The 18332-nt window shown below is 41.3% G+C and overlaps 1 protein-coding gene across 50 annotated transcripts in view; it reads right to left on the bottom strand.

The window, feature by feature from the left end:
- Window positions 1–6948: 6948 nt before the first annotated feature.
- Window positions 6949–18332, bottom strand: part of EPB41 (erythrocyte membrane protein band 4.1) — a 140962-nt gene continuing 129578 nt past the window's right edge. For all 50 annotated transcript variants that reach the window (XM_083626845.1, XM_083626814.1, XM_083626819.1 and 47 more), the window contains 3 exons: window positions 14423–14503; window positions 13774–13898; window positions 6949–11998 (listed from right to left, as the gene is read on the bottom strand). In XM_083626845.1, the coding sequence (XP_083482971.1) occupies window positions 13803–13898; window positions 14423–14503 (177 nt within the window). In that variant the 3' untranslated portion in view covers window positions 6949–11998; window positions 13774–13802. The remainder of the gene's footprint in view (window positions 11999–13773; window positions 13899–14422; window positions 14504–18332) is intronic.

Here is an 18332-nt window from a genome sequence, read left to right as displayed (position 1 = left end):
GTGAGATAAGCAGTGATTGCTGAAATCCCGCCCCCATGTGGAGCTATCATGGCACCTTTAAACCTGGTAAAGGGTATGGCTAAAAAGTAAAGGGACCCCTGACCATTAGGTCCAGTCATGGCTGACTCTGGGGTTGCGGCACTCATTTCGCTTTATTGGCCGAGGGAGCCGGGTCATGTGGCCAGCATGACTAAGCCGCTTCTGGCAAACCAGAGCAGTGCACGGAAACGCCATTTACCTTCCCGCCGGAGCGGTACCTATTTATCTATTTGCACTTTGACGTGCGTTCAAACTGCTAGGTTGGCAGGAGCAGGGACCGAGCAACAGGAGCTCACCCCGTCGCAGGGATTTGAACCTCCAACCTTCTGATCAGCAAGCCCTAGGCTCTGTGGTTTAACTCACAGCGCCACCTGCGTCCCCAGGGTATGGCTATCAGGAGCAACAAATGCAGCCCCTTTGCTCAGATGAGCACAGCTTCTCCTTGTGCTGTTTGCCACTGTTTTTCTTAGCAGAGAGGAGGAGGAGGAACCAGCTTTTTTAACCCTGCAAACCTCTGCTGCCCATGCCCTTCCCTACCACTACCCTCTCCTCCTCTTCCAGCACAGCCCCCCCCCCCCCATGGAGATCTTCCCTGGAGTCAGACAGCTTGATCCTTGCAGCTGGCTCCAGGCCTACTCCAGACTGTACGCATTAAGCTGCAAATGACCCAGTTGCAAAGCCACTTGCAAACTGCAAGCAAAGGAAAAACAGTGGCTCAGACCGTTGAGCGAGGAGGAAGAGAGGGCTGCAGCCCCGAAGGCGGAAGGAGCAGCCAAAAGAGCTTGTGCTTCTTTGACTTCCTTCCCGTATTTTTTTCCCAGGTGTGTTGTTGAAGTCACAGAGCCTCTTGGTCATGAAAGAGGTGACCCACCCTACTCCACAGAGCAGGTGTAGAGAGTTTGGATTTGATATCCCGCTTTATCACTACCCTAAGAAGTCTCAAAGCGGCTAACATTCTCCTTTCCCTTCCTCCCCCACAACAAAAACTCTGTGAGGTGAGTGGGGCTGAGAGACTTCAAAGAAGTGTGACTAGCCCAAGGTCACCCAGCAGCTGCATGTGGAGGAGCGGAGACGCGAACCCAGTTCACCAGATTACGAGTCCACCGCTCTTGACCACTACACCACACTGGCTGTGTAGGGAATCTTTGGCCCTCTGGATGTTGCTGAACTACAATTCCCATCCCTGCTGTGTGATGTAGGGTGTGGGGGGGTCACCTCTGTCAATGGACACGAGGTTCTGTGTCTTCAGCCATGATCCACTAGCCCAAACCAACAGGTGCAATTCCCCCGCATCATTTTATATCACTGCAGCCTAACTAAAGAATTTTAAAATCTAATAAATGTAGATAAAACAGAAACACTGCTGGACTATGAACACTGAATTCATAACAAAGCCGCTAGTTATTTGGCAATGGTGTTTTAAGATAAAAAAAAGATTTATACAAGCTGAATTAGGATGGAATCTAGGATTAAAGAAGAGAGGACTGGAAAAAGCTCAAACTTCCTTTTTTAGATAAAACAGCCATTCTCAAAATGAAAATACTTCCAAGAATTTTTTATTTTATTTTTTTACTACAGCACACGCTGAATGAAGGCACGGGGGTGGGGGGAGCCCAACTGAACAAATGGCAACAAAATATTAGTGGCTTTATACTGGATAGTAAAAATAAAATAGAAGAAGAGTTAAATTAAAAATAATGTGTACTCTTAGAGAAAAGGGTGGATTTTCTTTCCTGGATTTAAGAGCTTATTTTTATGCCAATGGTCTGGTGTGATTATCTGGCTTGATCAAGCTACAAGACACTGTATACACAAATTAGAACAAAGTTTTCTTAAAGAGTGATCAATGAAATATGTAAACAATCTTGATGTGAATTACATGCTCTATACTGCATCGTATTTTGTACTATTATTTGATGTTATAAAAACTGGGGGGGGGACTATTTTTTAAAAAAGGTTTTGTTAAAGAGCCTCTGAACAACTTATTATGGCTGAAGCCCATCAAAAGGAAATTTTCAACAGATATAATTTTCAACAGATACTGCTTAGGGAGAGGCAAAAAGGAAGACGTTCTTCTCCAGATTTACCCCCAGACTCTGCTTTATACGACCGAGATTTAATTTGAATGACATTATAACGATCTTTTCTTTTTAAACGACAACGAAAGGTAAATAACAAATACACTGACTAGATAAGAGAGATGGTCAGATTCCCAACAAATGACAGAGACGAAATGGAGAGTGCAGTACCCCTAATTTTTGGCACACCTATGTCACAGGTGATAAAAACCTTTTCATCCTGATAGCATCCAACAGCCATACCTGATAGATGTATTTGGTAAAAAAGGTAAAGGGACCCCTGACCATTAGGTCCAGTTGTGGCCGACACTGGGGTTGCAGCGCTCATCTCGCTTTACTGGCCGAGGGAGCCTGTGTACAGCTTCCGGGTCATGTGGCCAACGTGACTAAGCCGCGTCTGGCGAACCAGAGCAGCGCATGGAAACGCCGTTTACCTTCCCGCCGGAGCGGTACCTATTTATCTACTTGCACTTTGACATGCTTTCGAACTGCTAGGTGGGCAGGAGCTGGGACTAAGCAACAGGAGCTCACCCCGTCGCAGGGATTCAAACCGCCAACCTCCTGATCGGCAAGCCCTAGGCTCTGTGGTTTAACCCACAGCGCCACCAAAAGAGGCATTCTCTCCTATGTGAGAGAAAAGGGGAATGCCTTTTTTAGCACAGTATTATCATGTGCAGTTTTTAATAGGCGTTTACAGCCCTTCACAGCCTGTTTACTCTCATATTTCTCACACACGTGGGACAGGAGGTTTACATTTTAATTTAGTTAATCCTCAATCCATCTCCATCAATCACGAGGAAACAGAAGTGGGCAGTGGCGTACCCGAATATACCATCTGTTCTCCAATCAACTCCGAAAAGTTGGAGGACTTTCTGTTCCTGAACCTCCGAAAGAATTTTCCATTGGTTCAGACAAGGGAGGCAAACTGATGTCGGGTTCTCTGCAGCCTTTGGTGTTTAATGATGATCCATACATCTACCATACATTCTTACACAAGAACTACCAAGCAATCTTGTTCGCGATCTGGAACTGTCCAAGGCCAAAGCGGAGTTACCGGGATCAAGACTTCAGCAATAGAATCGTCAAGAAAAATGTCTGAGCGGCTTCGTTTCACTCTCGTTCTGAGCAGTTTACACCTTACTTCAGAGAGTAAGATGGCCTTGTATTCTGCTATGATGTAGATGGCCTGATAAATGTCCTCGGAATCACACATGACCCACAAGAATGGTGACTATTCATAGACTCCTCAAAATTGAGTCTCAAGAGTCAAGGCGGTGTTGCTGCATAATGGAAACAGACCTCCCTCCATCCGAGTCAGACACACTGTCTACATGGAACCCACAGCAACCTAAAAACAGCTGTTACGGCTGTATTCAATACAGCAAGTAAGGCTGGCATCTCTGTGGTGACTTTGTGCAGCTGGAATATATGAAGTACAGTGGAACCTCGACTTACGTACGATTCCAGTTATGACCTTCAGTAGGTGCTTCGACTTGTGAACTTTCTCTAGATATGAACAGAGGCCTTGCCAGCAGCCCAGAGCTCGGCTGGCTGGCTGCGGAGCAGCGCTGAGGCCTCTGCTGCTGGGGAGAGGGCCCTCATCCCACCTCTGAAGCTGTGGAAGAGGTGCCGCCTGCAAGAGGCACAGCAGGGTGCACTGCAGCCCCAAACCCCACCGAGGAACTAACCTGAGGAAGTCCAGAGAAGAACCTGGCCTGGCAAAAAAAAACAAGTGACCCTGGCTGAAGTGAATAAGCTCTTTACTGACCCTTGCCCCACCCCCAGCTTGTAGCCAGGTAAGCCCACCCACCTCAATGCACGTAAGAAAATGTTTTTGTTTTTTTTATCTACAATACCGTCTTATTTATTTTATACTACAGTACATTGATTATTGCCTTCATTTTGTGGATCTATGGTCTCGTTAAGACAGTAAAATCCATGTTAAATTGGTTTTAGGGAGTGTTTTTCATTGTCTAGAACCGATCAATTCACTTTTCCGTTACTTTCTATGGAAAAGTGCGCCTCTACTTATGTACATTTCTACTTATGACCAGATCTCCGGAACAGATTATGGTTGTAAGTAGAGGTTTCACTGTACTCTGTTTTTATGTGAATGGGGCAGCCAAGCAAAGACTTTGCACTACGTGAAGAGACTGGCCTCCAAAGGTCGGAGAGAAGAATGTGCAACAGCCAGCACTGGCAGAAATGCACAAAATCCTACTACCGCCCCTATACATCAAACTCAGTCTGGTGAAAAACTTTTTTAAAATCAATGGACCAAACTGGATCAGCTTTCAAATACCTGGCTGACAAATTCCCTTGACTCAGCAAAGTGAAAATTAAAAACGGAGTTTTTGTGGGTCCTCAGATCAACAAGCTCCTCAAAGATGAGATGTTCAACAACCTGCTTCAGAATGACGAGGAAAAAAGCTTGGTCTGGTGTCAACTAACTTCCTTGGGAATGTCAGGACAGAAAACTGGAAGGAACTGGATGAGGATATATCTCTGTATCACAAACATGACTGCAAACTTGGCTTGGCTTTTACAGTACATGATGTATGTATGTAATCCTCGATTATACAATAAACTTTTGCAGATCTCTAAGAATGAGTAGCCAATTTTGTGTTTTCAGTGTCATATTCGGCACCTCAAAATCTACAGAGGCATGATTTTTGTCAACATTTGTTGTGCTGTGTTACCTTGTCCCTCCCAAGGTGAGCTAAATCTGGCAGGACAGCTTTCTCTATGGTTTTAACCCCTTCATGCATTAATTAGATGCATGCATGTTGGTTATGCAAGGCTGGCTATGCCACAGTAGTAATTGTGTCTTGCCAGTTTCACCAATACTGCCCATTCCAAGACTGAGATGCACACAGAATGATACTCAAAAGGATCTCCCTTAACCTTGCAGTCTCAAGAATATGGTGGTCAACTAAACCATCTCCAATAAAGAGGACAAAAGAGGATAAAGTGCTAATTCATTTGAAAAGATGCAAATGTAGACATAATTGCTATAATTTTATTGAGTACATCTCACTATAATGGGGAAAACTGTGACCAGGTAACCTGTGTACCTCCTCAGTCTGTTGTCCAGCTGCAACTTTGAGGCCCCTTCAGATCTCCCTGAAGTTTAAGGTAAAGGTAAAGGTACCCCTGACCGTTAAGTCCAGTCGTGGACGACTCTGGAGTTGCAGCGCTCATCTCGCTTTACTGGCCGAGGGAGCTGGCATTTGTCTGCAGACAGCTTCCAGGTCATGTGGCCAGCATGACTAAGCCGCTACTTGCACTTTGATGTGCTTTCAAACTGCTAGGTTGGCAGGAGCTGGGACCAAGCAACGGGAGCTCACCCCGTTGCGGGGATTCGAACCGTGGATCTTCTGATCAGCAAGCCCTAGGCTCAGTGGTTTAGACCACAGCGCCACCTTACATTTAAAAACTAGAATTGGACCAAACAGCCCTTCAAGTAGAGGTCCTAACCACCATAACATAAGTCACAGGGCTGCCCTACACTAGACTCATTGGATGACAAAACTTCCATCTGACTGGACTCACTGCTCAGTACAGATGTAAGAAGGCGTTGTTTTCTTTTCCATCCTGCATTCATCGCATGCAGCAATATTTCCATTCAGCTGCAATTCACCTTCTGCCCAAAGCTATTATCTGTCCGCTATGCCAAAACTGCATACCTTAAATATTTTACATAATTATTACTTTGTGTTGCTAATACTTTATTTCACCACAATCCTTTCAATGCAAGGGAAACCCTTTGCATGAATTGATTTTCATTCCAGACATGGGACAAATAAGCACACATTGGCAGTTCCTGCTTCTTTCAGAATTCTTTGACATCTGTCCTGCTGAGATGAAGGGGAAACATTAACATTGCTGAGTTCAGGGGGAGAAAAGATGGCTTCAGAGTCAGGTGCTTGGTGGCTTCAGTGAACCATGTAGATTTCTCCCAGACGCTGAGGATAATTTGCAGGCTGCATTAAAAACTGTTCCCTTGAATCTAGGAGAAAAAACCTGACAAAAGCATCACCAAAAAGTTAAGAGACAAAATGTGGAAACAAAGATTTCAAAACAGAAGTTTCTCTAGATTGTGGTGTGCTTTAGCTCTCCAAGAGGAGCCCTTTACACTATGGAGAGGAGATATGTGCACTTTTCCAGGTTTGCAAAGAACCAGAGCATCCTGTTTGATAGATCCCAAACTTTGCAGTGTGCTCCCCCAGGTGGCCCTGCTGTGTACAACATTGAATCAATCTGCAGCATTCAGGGTCGTGCATGAAATCTGATGTCCGCACAGAAATCGTTCAACAGAAATCGTTCAAAAGGGAGTGAGATTCTTAAAGCAATCATTTTCAACTGCAGCAACTGGGAGAGCACTGTTGCGCTCAGGTTCCGCTTGCAAGCTTCCCCTGGTCATCTGGTTGGCCATTGTGGGAACAGGATGCTGGACAAGATGGGCCTTTGGACGAATCCAGCAGCAGGTTTCTCATGTTATTATGCAGCTGCAGAAATGATGGCTGATACTACTGCATGACCTGTGGCATCATGCACTGGTACCACTCATTTATTTATTATTATTTATAAAATTATTAGTTGCTTATTACCTAAAATGTCTCCAAGCAACATTTATTTTAAAACATAAATATATTATACCATGAAAGATCTTAAATCAACCATGCTGACCAAGAAATTGGAGATATCAGTGCTATCAACAAACACCCCTGCTCAAGCTGTATGTGCAGATAAAATAATTAAGATGCAACAATATATGAGTTCAGAATGTGCTGGAAAAGTAGAACTTCAAAGCAGAACCAGAAATGCCATCTTTTATTTGAAAATTTATTGAAAAAATGCAATACAAGTAGCAAGATTGAACACGTCTAAATGCTACATCTACTTTCCCTTTGACTACAAAAGTTCAAAATAACAGCTACTTAAGCTATAAAGATTTGCTTCCCCACCCCCTCTGTTCCTATCCCCCACCCCCAAAGAAAGTAATAATCGGCTATTCTATACAATTCACCATTGTCTTAAAATTTTTACAAAGCTCCTTCATATCTGCAGTGAAATAATTTGTGACTGAATGTGTAAAAAAACAACAAAAACCCCGTCAGAACACAAATATTTAATTGTCCATTATAGGAAAATGGCAAAGCACAGTTTATGAACACTCCCCCAAATAAAACCCAGAAAATTTTTAATAGCTGGCTGCCCACTTCTGTCTGGCAAGTGAAGCTGCAATTTTTATTCCCAGTTTGGTCAGTATAGATTACCATCCTGCTGCCCTTCCTTCTGTACACACATTCATACATAAATAGCTTTCATTTACTATACAGTTAAGACAGTTTCCGGATAATCTCATAGATGAGGGAGGAAGTTACTGGGAACATATTGCCATCTCAGCATTATAAATAAATAGACCATATTTCATTTACTGCCCTAATGGTAGCACTGGCCCCCAGGAATTCCGAAGACCTCTAGAAACCAAATTTATTCTACAGGCAATTAATGTGATGGTGGTGGATTTGAGGTTGCCGGCAGCTCACTTACAAGAAACAGCAATTCCCCATGTTGGTGGCAGATAAATCAGAGGGATGCATCTCTGGTATCTTAGTCCTAAGTGAGGAATAGAGAACCTGTGGCCCTCCAGAAGTTGCTGGACTACCATTCCCAGGAGCACTGGCTATGCTGGCTGAGGCTGATGGGAGTTGGAGTCCAACAGCATCTAGAGGGCCACCAGTTCATCATCCTGGTTCTAAGTGGCCTTCACAGCACCCAGCTTGAAAAGGTAAGCCAGCTCAGCAAATAGTTCAAAAGAAATTTGTTTTGTTTCCACTGGTCTGTCTGCCCCTGGGTATGTGGGTTACTTATGGCACATAAGCAGCCTGAAATGGAAAAGAACCAACTTTGTCTATTGACAAAGGGTACTCTCTGCCTGGTGTTCCTTCCTTACCACAGGTAACCATGTCAGTGGCTATTTTTAAGCCCAGATGCTAAGGAAAAGTTTTCCCTATAGCAAAGGGAGCATATTGAAGGCTGGGGGTGGGGGTGGTATTTTGTGATTTAGCTTTCTAAGAAGCCAAATAATAATGTATTTTTTTAAAAAAAGCAAGCTTCTGGACTTATTAACGCTAAGTTTACAAGTGTACGGGTAATGTCTGCTGAAATCTAGAAATCGGGGGAATTGTTGAAGGGAGTACCTTGTAAAAGCATTGTGCTTCTCTCCCTACAATGATCATTAGCAGAAATGATATAGTTAATAGCAAAATACATGGCACAAAGGTAATATGAATCTGCATGATTTGCATACTTTATACAAGTAGCAGAATTCAGCATTACTTGCCACAGAATTGGGTTACTTCATTGCAGACTTTTTTCTTCTGTTTTGCGCAGAGTACACACAGTCTTGAATGAACCTAAAGGAAGGTAGGGGATCTTCTGTTGGAGACGGAAAGCTTACTACTCATCAGACAAAGCAAGACCAACTTCCATCACCGAAGGCTGTTAGTCCTAAATACCTTAGACTTTTGCCAAGAGGGTCTGTGATGGATTAAAAAACTATTTCAAAAAGAAACTTGGGTGACCCTCAAAGAGTTATTTACTTAGTAATTTACCTTCAGAGTTATGTCTGCCCAGTTGCATTTATACTGTCTCCTCCCAGGATTGTTTCTCACACTTGCTTTCTTCCCTTATGATTTTGTATGATTGAGATTTGAGTAGATTTTTAAGCAATGCTAAATATTTACACCCTGAAGGGGAAGACGGGGATGTGCAAAAGAAGCTAACATCAGATGTCCATATAGGACAGGAGAGCATTGGGGTGTATGGAAAGTCGGAATCACCCCCACTTAAACACACCCTATGCGCAAAACCAGTGGGGAGGGGCAATGTGTCTGCTGGATGAGGTTCCTGCACAAAAGGGGTGGTGAGCTCTTAAACTGGAAAAGCAATAGGTAGGTCAGTGGTCAGGAGAAGGGACAATCTGAGAAGCATGCCCCTGATTAGATAAGAGTAAATTCCTGTTTAATGGGAAATCCAAACTTCATGCAAAAGAAGTGTCTGAAAGTAGTTTTAAAACAGAACAGGACTTCACCAGCTAGTTAGCCACAGGATACAAAAAGTTAAAAATCATGCTGAGTGACAGCTCAAGGAAGGACAAGACATACCTTCAAATAACATACTGAAAAAGCAATAATTCCATTAATAAATGTGTAACAGTGCTGCACTTGTAGTAAGGTTTGAAATTTGATAAAGATGCCTTCTTTAGAATTATGGAACTATTTTATAGCTGGTGCTTAAAGCTTTTAATAGCAGAGGAAAAGGAAGCTGCAGAAGAATTATGCACTAGAGAAAGTGACACAACCAAAATTGTCTTCCACAATAAATACATTTTTTAAGTGCTATGGGTTGATTTTTTATTTTTATTTTTAAAAGTTCAGTCTAAGATTTTTAGGAAGGTAGCCCATTAGTTCTATTTATAAAGAGAAGGGCATATAGAAACCCACAAATAGTGTTACAGCCCGAGTTTGTTCACTTGGAAGGAAGTCTATTGTTTCCAGTTGGGCTTTACTCACAGCTAAGTGCATTAGATGACAACCACTGAAGGCTTGTTGTGGCTGACGGGACCCCAGAGCACATTGGAGGAAAGCTGATTGAGCAGTGCTAAACTCTTACATGTCCATAATGCTTTCAAACTCTAAATAAGACTGTATTAACTCCCTAACTGAAACCTACTCAAAACTGAGGGGGAAAGTAGACATGCGGTATGATAATATAGCTTCCACACAACTGCTCGTTTTCACTGAAATCAGATTCTTTTCAGTATGTGTCCTTGTTTTCTGTAAACTTTCTTTAAACAGCAGAAAGCATCCCTCTTCACTTAAATGCTAGAATCAGCCCTCATCCCGCCCCTCAGCTATTAGGTGGTGCACTCAAAAGAATTTCAACTTCATACCTCTCAGAAAAAACATCACTCATAATTCTACAGAACTTTCACATGCTGCTGGAAGGAAAGAACAAGCCTGCAGTTTTTAGTGTTGCCAAGGAAATCTTTCAACTAAGCATGGAGAAGAAGTTCATCTTATTTGTGAAGAACATGTTGCATCCCAATTTGGAATCCTCTCATTCTTCCTACATGGGGAAAACAGTTAAAGGAAATGAAACTGCTTCCCAGTTAAGAATACTGATACCAACTACCTTTCGCAAGATTTGTTTTAAAAGTGTACTTTTAAAGTCATAAGGAGAAAGAGTTATTTTGGGTAGAAACAAACCCACACAGAGAAAAACCAACTTAAATCTGCTCTTGTTCTGATTTGGATCCTTTTTTTAATGGCATTCAACATTCTCTAGTGATAGCCAATCAGAACATACCTAGGTTAAGATCCTGAGAACTGCAGCCAATCCTGGGGTTTGTTATTTCATTTAGTATGGTAGCAATGCAGCATCCACCATTCATTTCAGCAGCCTTATGCAATAAGTTTTGTATGACCTCAATGACTCAAAGGAAGGAGGTGCAACAGTAGTATGCTCTATGGACTGTGCACAAGAAGAACTACAAATTATTATATTGTCTTATAAGGAGCATTAAGTGACTTGCAAGATGTACAGGCTTAGTTTTTAACAGCAATCATTGGAAACAATCTACAATACTGATGATGCCTTTGTAATTGCCTGCTTAAAGAATACAGATTTAGGAATGCTGGATTGTCTCTAAGGGATGACTTGTGCTTCATTTATCCCTTCCTGTGATATGTTACCAGTGTGCCAAGTTTAAATAGTGCTTTAAAAACCAATATGATTTTAAAACTATGCTACCAAAACCACAAAAACTCAAAACACAAACAATTGGGAAGGAGAAAAAAGAAAATAAATGAACACCTCATCCTATTGTTATAAATTACAGCCTATTTCATAGTGTGTAGAGCCCACACCTCTTAAACACACAATTCTAATAGGCTTAATTTAATGAAGAACAAAAAGAGGGGGGAAATAGGAGAGTGAATTTACAAGAGATTTAGTATTCCAAGGAGTGCAAAAAAAGAAAAAAGGAGAGAGCTGGAAAAACATGGTGCCTTGTCACAATTGATTAAAACCTCTAGAATTCACAGCATAAAAGGTGAAGCAATTTCCATCATTTCTGAATCTAGACTACTACTGAAATACCTGGGCAAATACCACAACCCCCTGCTATATTCAAGCATCTAAGGGGCTGACAAACCAACAAAAGCAAGGGAAATCCAGAGGAAAATAGGGCAGGCACCTTTGTGCCTGGCATATATAAAATAGCTGTGATTAGGAAACTCTGAATATATCTCAGATCCACAAGAGCCAAGACAAAGCATTGCACAAGTGTTTTCCTGATTTCTCAGGCAAGAGGGGTCACTTCTAGGTCACTGAGACCCCCACACTATAACATGTTCAAAGTTATGTGAGAATGCAAACTGCTTGAGGAGGAAAAGAAGGAAGAAGGGCAATGCAGTTCAATCAAAGGCAATCACTTTCGATAAGCTCTACATGTTCTTTTTGTGTGGGCCTCTGACTTCATAATACAGATCCAAAAAGGGTGGTGGGGAAAGGAAATGCAAAAATGCAAAAAGTGGGGTGGGGGATTGCAAAACTGTAAAAAAAAAAAATCAGTACTGTGAAAAGTATGGCATACTGTCGGTCACAATATAAAAATGATAATCAAAAAGGATCCACTGTGTTAAGGAGAATCCGAAGTAAACATCAAAAAGCACAACTTCCTAGTAATAAATGATAGAATGTTTGACTGAGAGTAAATCTGGCAAGTTTGAGGTCATGGTGCTCCAAGGTAGCTTCCTTGTAGTTTTGCTGGTATATGTCGGGTGGCCTTCGCAGACTGAAACAGACATCGCCTAGGGAAAAACAAATTTATGCTAAATTACCAATCAGTAGAAAACAAGTCTGAAATTCTGAAACATCTGCTGGTAAATAGTCTGTATCTTCCTGCCCATCGCCATATGCACACATGCACACACCTTTCACACATGGCAAGAGGTCTGTGCATTTAGGTATCAGCACCAAAGTACACACACAGAGATGAGAATTAGTCTCACTCCACTCCATCAGAAGTAGTAATGAAACCAAGCTACCACGGATCCCTTGTTATATTCTGTGCACATACTACTCAAGTGCTTGAGAATGACTTGTAAGTTTAAATATGCTTTTCAGACGCCAGTTTTATAAGTTTTTGATCATTGCCTCATTATCGCATTTTTTTATTTTGAACTTGTTAGGGTCCCTGCCCTAGATGCTTCCTCAGTAAATGTACTTACATTTCCTGTCTTGCGCTGAATATGCAGTCCAGGAAAGTTTGCCGAATGCCACTTTCCCACAAACCAGGTTCCCTAAGCTGACCATGATATACCTTTTTGAGTGCATTAATGCATACCTCAAACCTAAGCATCCTGCTCTCTGAATATGTAGCATTAGGAGGCCTCTTTCTACAAGTGCCTAGTTCCTGTTCACTCACAAATTTAATAAGCTCTGCTGCAGCCAATCAAAAGTGACTAGACAGAGTAAGCTGAATTTCACTGGTGGAATAAAGTTGGCAAAGCTGTGCAGTTCTCAAGTTAACATTCTTTGAGTGTTGGCAATGTACCCAACACATAAGGGGAACACCCAGTGGGGAACCTGAGCAAGCAGCGTCAAGACTTATGGAAAGGGCTCTCGCCACACTGAATAGCCCAAGGCAGGAAAGGCTGCTAAAAGGATGGGGCTCTCCCTCCTAAATTCAGGATCCAACTACCAAGCATGGAGGTTCAAAATTACATCTGGGTGGTATGTGATTGTTTGTGGACTAAGGGAGTTCAGAGTTCAGTCCCACAAAAAGTAGTTAGCTTGCAATGGGCACCCAAAATCATAGTTAAGTCTACAGCAAGACTGCAAACTCAAACAACTGTGAGTTCTATTACTTGCCCATGCACTCATACCACATTAACTATCCATGGTAATAAAATGCAGACACTTGTGATGTATTTAAAAGATACATGACAGCATATGGAGAAGGAAGTGGAACTTTCAGACTGCATTAGCATCCATTGCAAAGTCACGGCAATTGTGGGACAGACCTCTGAACCTGTGAACTTCTTCTAGCAACAACTGTAACAGCACATGAGCTCTTTAAGCAAATCCTTCACTTAGTCACTTTGTGGCTTATGGGCCACATGTAACGGTTTAAGAGGAAGGCCTAGAAGGCTACAAAAGCTGAAGTTACACATTGTGCCTGTGGGCTTTATGTTGTGCAGGCTCAGCCTATTTATGTCTATGCATTTAGTGTCATTGCTCTAGTCTTAGTGGCAGCTAACTTTCAAGCAGATTTGAAAAGTTACAACCACAGCCAGGCTGACCTCTTGCACATGGAAGCACTTTGTCATATATTGGGGCTGGAGTGTTGACCTACAAAACAGGAATTAAAAGTCCAGACCTGGCCCCTCATCTACCAGCTGCTGAGCCTTCCCTATTAAAAGTCCTGCAAGGACAGAGTCAAAATGTACCAAGCACAAGTTTTGAAAAGGCTTTCCTTGAAAACTGCTAGAAATAAACAACCTTCAGTTGTGACTTAGGTGAAAAACCTTGCCACGCTTCAAGATGCAGGAGTGCTAATAAAAAAAGGAAAAAAGAAAACTACCTGATAATATATGTAGCTGGTCTTGCTATTTATTCTGCAATCTCAGTCTCCTGGTGGACAACCACCTTGGTCACAGACATGTCTGGGTGTTGCTCCTTTGCTTCTCTGATGGCCTGTACCAGAACCTGAAGAAAGATGGCATAAAGAACAAACTTATCTTGAATCGAGTTTAGGGCAACAACATTTTGCTTCCTATCACGATCTAACTTTACCAACTACTTTCCATATAGTAATGAAGGATTGCAACCTATCATTAAGGAAAACATTTTTGGATCAATATGCCAACAAGGTTGTGGCATATTTATTGGGTTCTTTTTCTGACCCACTGCAAGGTCACAGGGCAGCTTTCAATATAAAAATATTATATTTAAACCAGTTAAAACAGTTTACAATACAAAAAAAATAGGGAAGGTCTTAACAATGTATATCAGATGTCAAAGGCCAGGGTAATGCAGTGTCTCTTCAGTACAGAATGAAAGCTATGCACTAAAGGTTGGCAGAGTTCAGAATCTGGCTAGAATCTTATCATGGGTGAACTTCAAATCCCTCTGGAGACCCCAAAGGTCATGCAATATACCTTGCTCCATTGATAAAAGTGCCAGAAACAATGTGCACATACTCAGAATAGTCACTAAACTAAAAGTCTTACTTGATCATGATCAATGTCTGCATCTCCTGTGATGACAATTCTTTTTTCAATTCGTGTTTCTGAAATTCCACCTTTCACAGTCTATGAGAGAACAAACAGCTTACAATGCAACAATGCCAAAATGTTAAAAAATAGTTTTAAAGAGAAAAACAAGCCTAGTTAATCAATCAGAGCAACCAAAAGGTCAAGTCAGCAGGAATGATTCACAATTAGATCTAGTTTAGATGCATATCACTCTTTGACAACCAAATTCCTATGATTGTAAGCTTAATAGATATGCAAATGATTTTCCTACTGCTGTCACAGGCCTGGTTTGCACATCATGGTGAACATGAGAGAACAGGGGCTCCTGGAGAAGAGATTGCAGTTGTTTCACTCCTTCCTGGTCATTCTGCTGTTGCACTGTGCTGAGCTAAGCCATGGTTTGGTTTAGTGTCATCTGAACCCTGGCTCATGGCTTAACTCTGCCAGGCAAACCATGAGCCATAAGCAATAGGACAAGCTTTGGTTACAGCTCATGCTTAGTTTGAAGAGACATAAACCACAATCCCAATTTCCAATGATACTCTATACCAAGCTGTCGCTTGGCTCAGCTCAGCACAGCAGCAGAATGAGTGAGAAGGAGCAAAGAAGCTGCAATTTCTTTCCCAGAAGTCCACATGCTTATGCTAAGCCATGGTTTAGCTTAGCAAGACATGTGAATCAGGCTATAGTGAGAAATGTGAATGGAGTGTGTGATAACTGCTATCACAGGTTTGTTGAACTTATATGGCTCCCAATGGCGGCTGCGTTTTACACAATTCTTAGCTTGTTCAAACCCACAAGAGTGACCAAGCTCTCAGGGACACTATCTCCTTTTTTTCAAAACAGGGATCTGAAATGGAGACATGTTAGAGTCCACTCTAGCCTGGGCTAGACTCCTTTGAACCAAAGCTAACATTCAGGACTATACTGGCTCCTAAGAAAAGCAGACTACAGCACATGTAAGAATACATAAAGGACATCAAAATAAATTGTTTCAGAAATTACTATTCTCTGCTGACATCCTAACAATGCAAAAAAGAAAGAAAAAGAAATGGATGAATTTCCATATAGACACGTATCTTCAATGTATGAATAGTTAGAACCGCACTTAGATCTTGCAGACCTTTATCAGACACAAACTTTGTGTGTCCACTTAATAACTGACCTTTTTAGTCCTTGTAAAGATATACATCTTTGTTTCCTCCTTTCCCTATTCAGTTTTTGCATAAAAAGCTAGTTCCACATTAACAGAAACAGAGAGGGAGAGGAAAGACAAAGAGCAAGTGCAAAAAAAAAAGAAACTAGAAAAAAAGGTTTTGTCCTATGGTCTGATAGGATGAATGCTCACATCTGCATGGGGGAAAGTAACATCTAAAACAGTCCTACTAACATTTGCCTTTCTACTCAGACTACCACCCAATTAGAGAAATCATAGTGGATTCATTGTATGTGTTTTAGTTGTTTGACTACACATACATATGAATAAAAACAACAGTTTTTATGAAAAAACATGTTTTAAAAACATATTTTGTTTTTAGATTCTGCAATCTTTCTTTCAGATAATGTTACAGCAAGCATCAATTCCTGATTGAGAAAGAAGAGGGGAATTCGCCTTAAGATAGTGCTTGCAAATACAAGTACTTGTATTAAAAATGATACTTTAAAAAATCCACTGGACGATTGAGATGCGTCTTTAGTCCTTTTTTAAAATAAACTTTATCTACTAGACTGAAAGTCACAGATCCACTTTCAACCAAATTCATGCTAGCAGAAAACTCTTAGATTCAAACACACACTTCTTATACACCAGGAGAACTGGTACAAAAACAAAGAGAGGTAAAGGTGTGTAAGCAACAAACCTAGTCATTGAAGGAATGATGCAGAAGATGAACAGAAATGCTTAACAGCACAATTGCTTCATAATCTAATCATCCTAACCTACTGGCAAACTTATTCGTCTTCTCACTCTGTTAGTCCAAATGAAATGGAGCCCAGAAAACCTTAGATTGTTTATCAATTTGATCCTTTTAATGTAGTTTTGTATGTTTTGTGGTATTTTATGCACTGTGATTTGCTATTTTATTGATTATAGATTAGTAATTCTTTATTGTAATTGATAAGCGTAAACTTTTATTATTTGATGATGTTTAATTGTACTGTTTACTATTAGGTTGAATGATTGGCAGTTCGAATCCCCGTGACGGGTTGAGCTCCCGTTGCTCGGTCCCTGCTCCTGCCAACCTAGCAGTTTGAAAGCACGTCAAGTGCAAGTAGATAAATAGGTACCGCTCCGGCGGGAAGGTAAACAGTGTTTCCGTGCGCTGCTCTGGTTCGCCAGAAGCAGCTTAGTCATGCTGGCCACATGACCCGGAAGCTGTCTGCGGACAAACGCCGGCTCCCTTGGCCCATAGAGCGAGATGAGTGCGCAACCCCAGAGTCGGTCGCGACTGGACCTAATGGTCAGGGGTCCCTTTACCTTTACCTTTACTAATTGTACTGTTTACTATTAGGTTGAATGATTGAATATTGCTTTTTTGATATAACTTGTTTAATTTTAAAGTTATTGTGTTTTTTTTAATATTGGATCAGATTGTTGCTATGAATGGTTGATGTTTTATTATGTTTTTAAATGTGTTGGAAGCTGCCCAGATAGGTGGGGTATTATTATTATTATTAAACATGCTGAAATGCCTTTATCTGTGTTAACACAATAATACTTCTCCATTATTAAGTGAAACCACGCAACACCTAAACATTAAATATAAATTCCCCTCAGGAGGAAGACATGGACCTATAAATATCCAGTACTTTGGAGGATAAACTGTGGAGAAAGCCATCCTTTAATCCAACAGTGTTTATGGAATTCTCTTTTAAGCTAAGTTACACAAACAGTTGCTTATCTTCCTATTATTGGAGAGGTTGTCCAGTGAGGGGCTCCCTAAGAGACCAAAATAAAATTGTTTCAGAAATTACTTTTCTCGGCTGACATCCTAAGAATGCAAAAAAGAGATGGAGGAATTTCCATTTAGACACATATCTTCAAGTATGAATGGTCAGAACAGCACTTAGATCTTGCACTGAGAGCAGGAAAGATTAGATGAGCCAAAATAAGAAAAACCTTTATAAAGAAAAATGATGGCAACATCAATGACAAGGAAAAGAGAAGTTAGACTATTCATTAACTCAAAGGAACTTGAAACAAAAGACCTTTTTCACTTTATTGGTTTACATGTTTTCAAGCCCTAGGAAAGAATGGTGCTCATTATGTTATTCCTGCCCCTTCCCTTAAGTAATATGTGAACTTGCCCTACCAAAGAGCAACGGTATAAAGGTAGAGGCAATTACTCAGTTAAACCTAATTAGAAGTAAAGCCCCAAAGAAAGAGCAGGCTGAATCCACAGGGTTCTGTGCAAATAATGTCAGAGAAGTGGGGTGGTGATACTTCTCTAAGTGAAACCAGGTTTCATACTCATAAAGATTGTAGACATCACTTAAGTTGCAAGAGTGGCAACTATTCTAGAATGAGTAATGTACAGGATGGTGACAATGAACATTAAAGCATTCTTTCTGGAACATGGACCAGGATTTCCCTTCCAGGGTCAAGTTAATGGGATTGAGGATAACTGAGATTAGGGAGCCATTGAACTGTCAGTCACATCATCCCTCAAAACAGAGAGGTCTTTTAGCTTCCTTGACTAATACATTTCCTTTAAACAAAGCTGCCTTTGAATTCTTTCTGGTGGCTGCCTTCAAGAAAAAGCTTACTGCAGCTTTGATGCCCTCAACTTTGGTGCTTTTCTAACAAGTAGCAGTAACACTGGTGCTGGAGGAGAGCGCATCTGCAAACAAGAGGTAAAAATAATGACTATCTTGTATTTGGCTGCTC

This window comes from Podarcis filfolensis (assembly GCF_964270895.1).
Source record: "Podarcis filfolensis genome assembly, chromosome: 8".
In the NCBI taxonomy this organism is placed as follows: Eukaryota; Metazoa; Chordata; class Lepidosauria; order Squamata; family Lacertidae; genus Podarcis; species Podarcis filfolensis.
The sequence above is the reverse complement of the archived record's forward strand: the minus strand, read 5'-3'. Positions and strand labels throughout refer to the sequence as shown.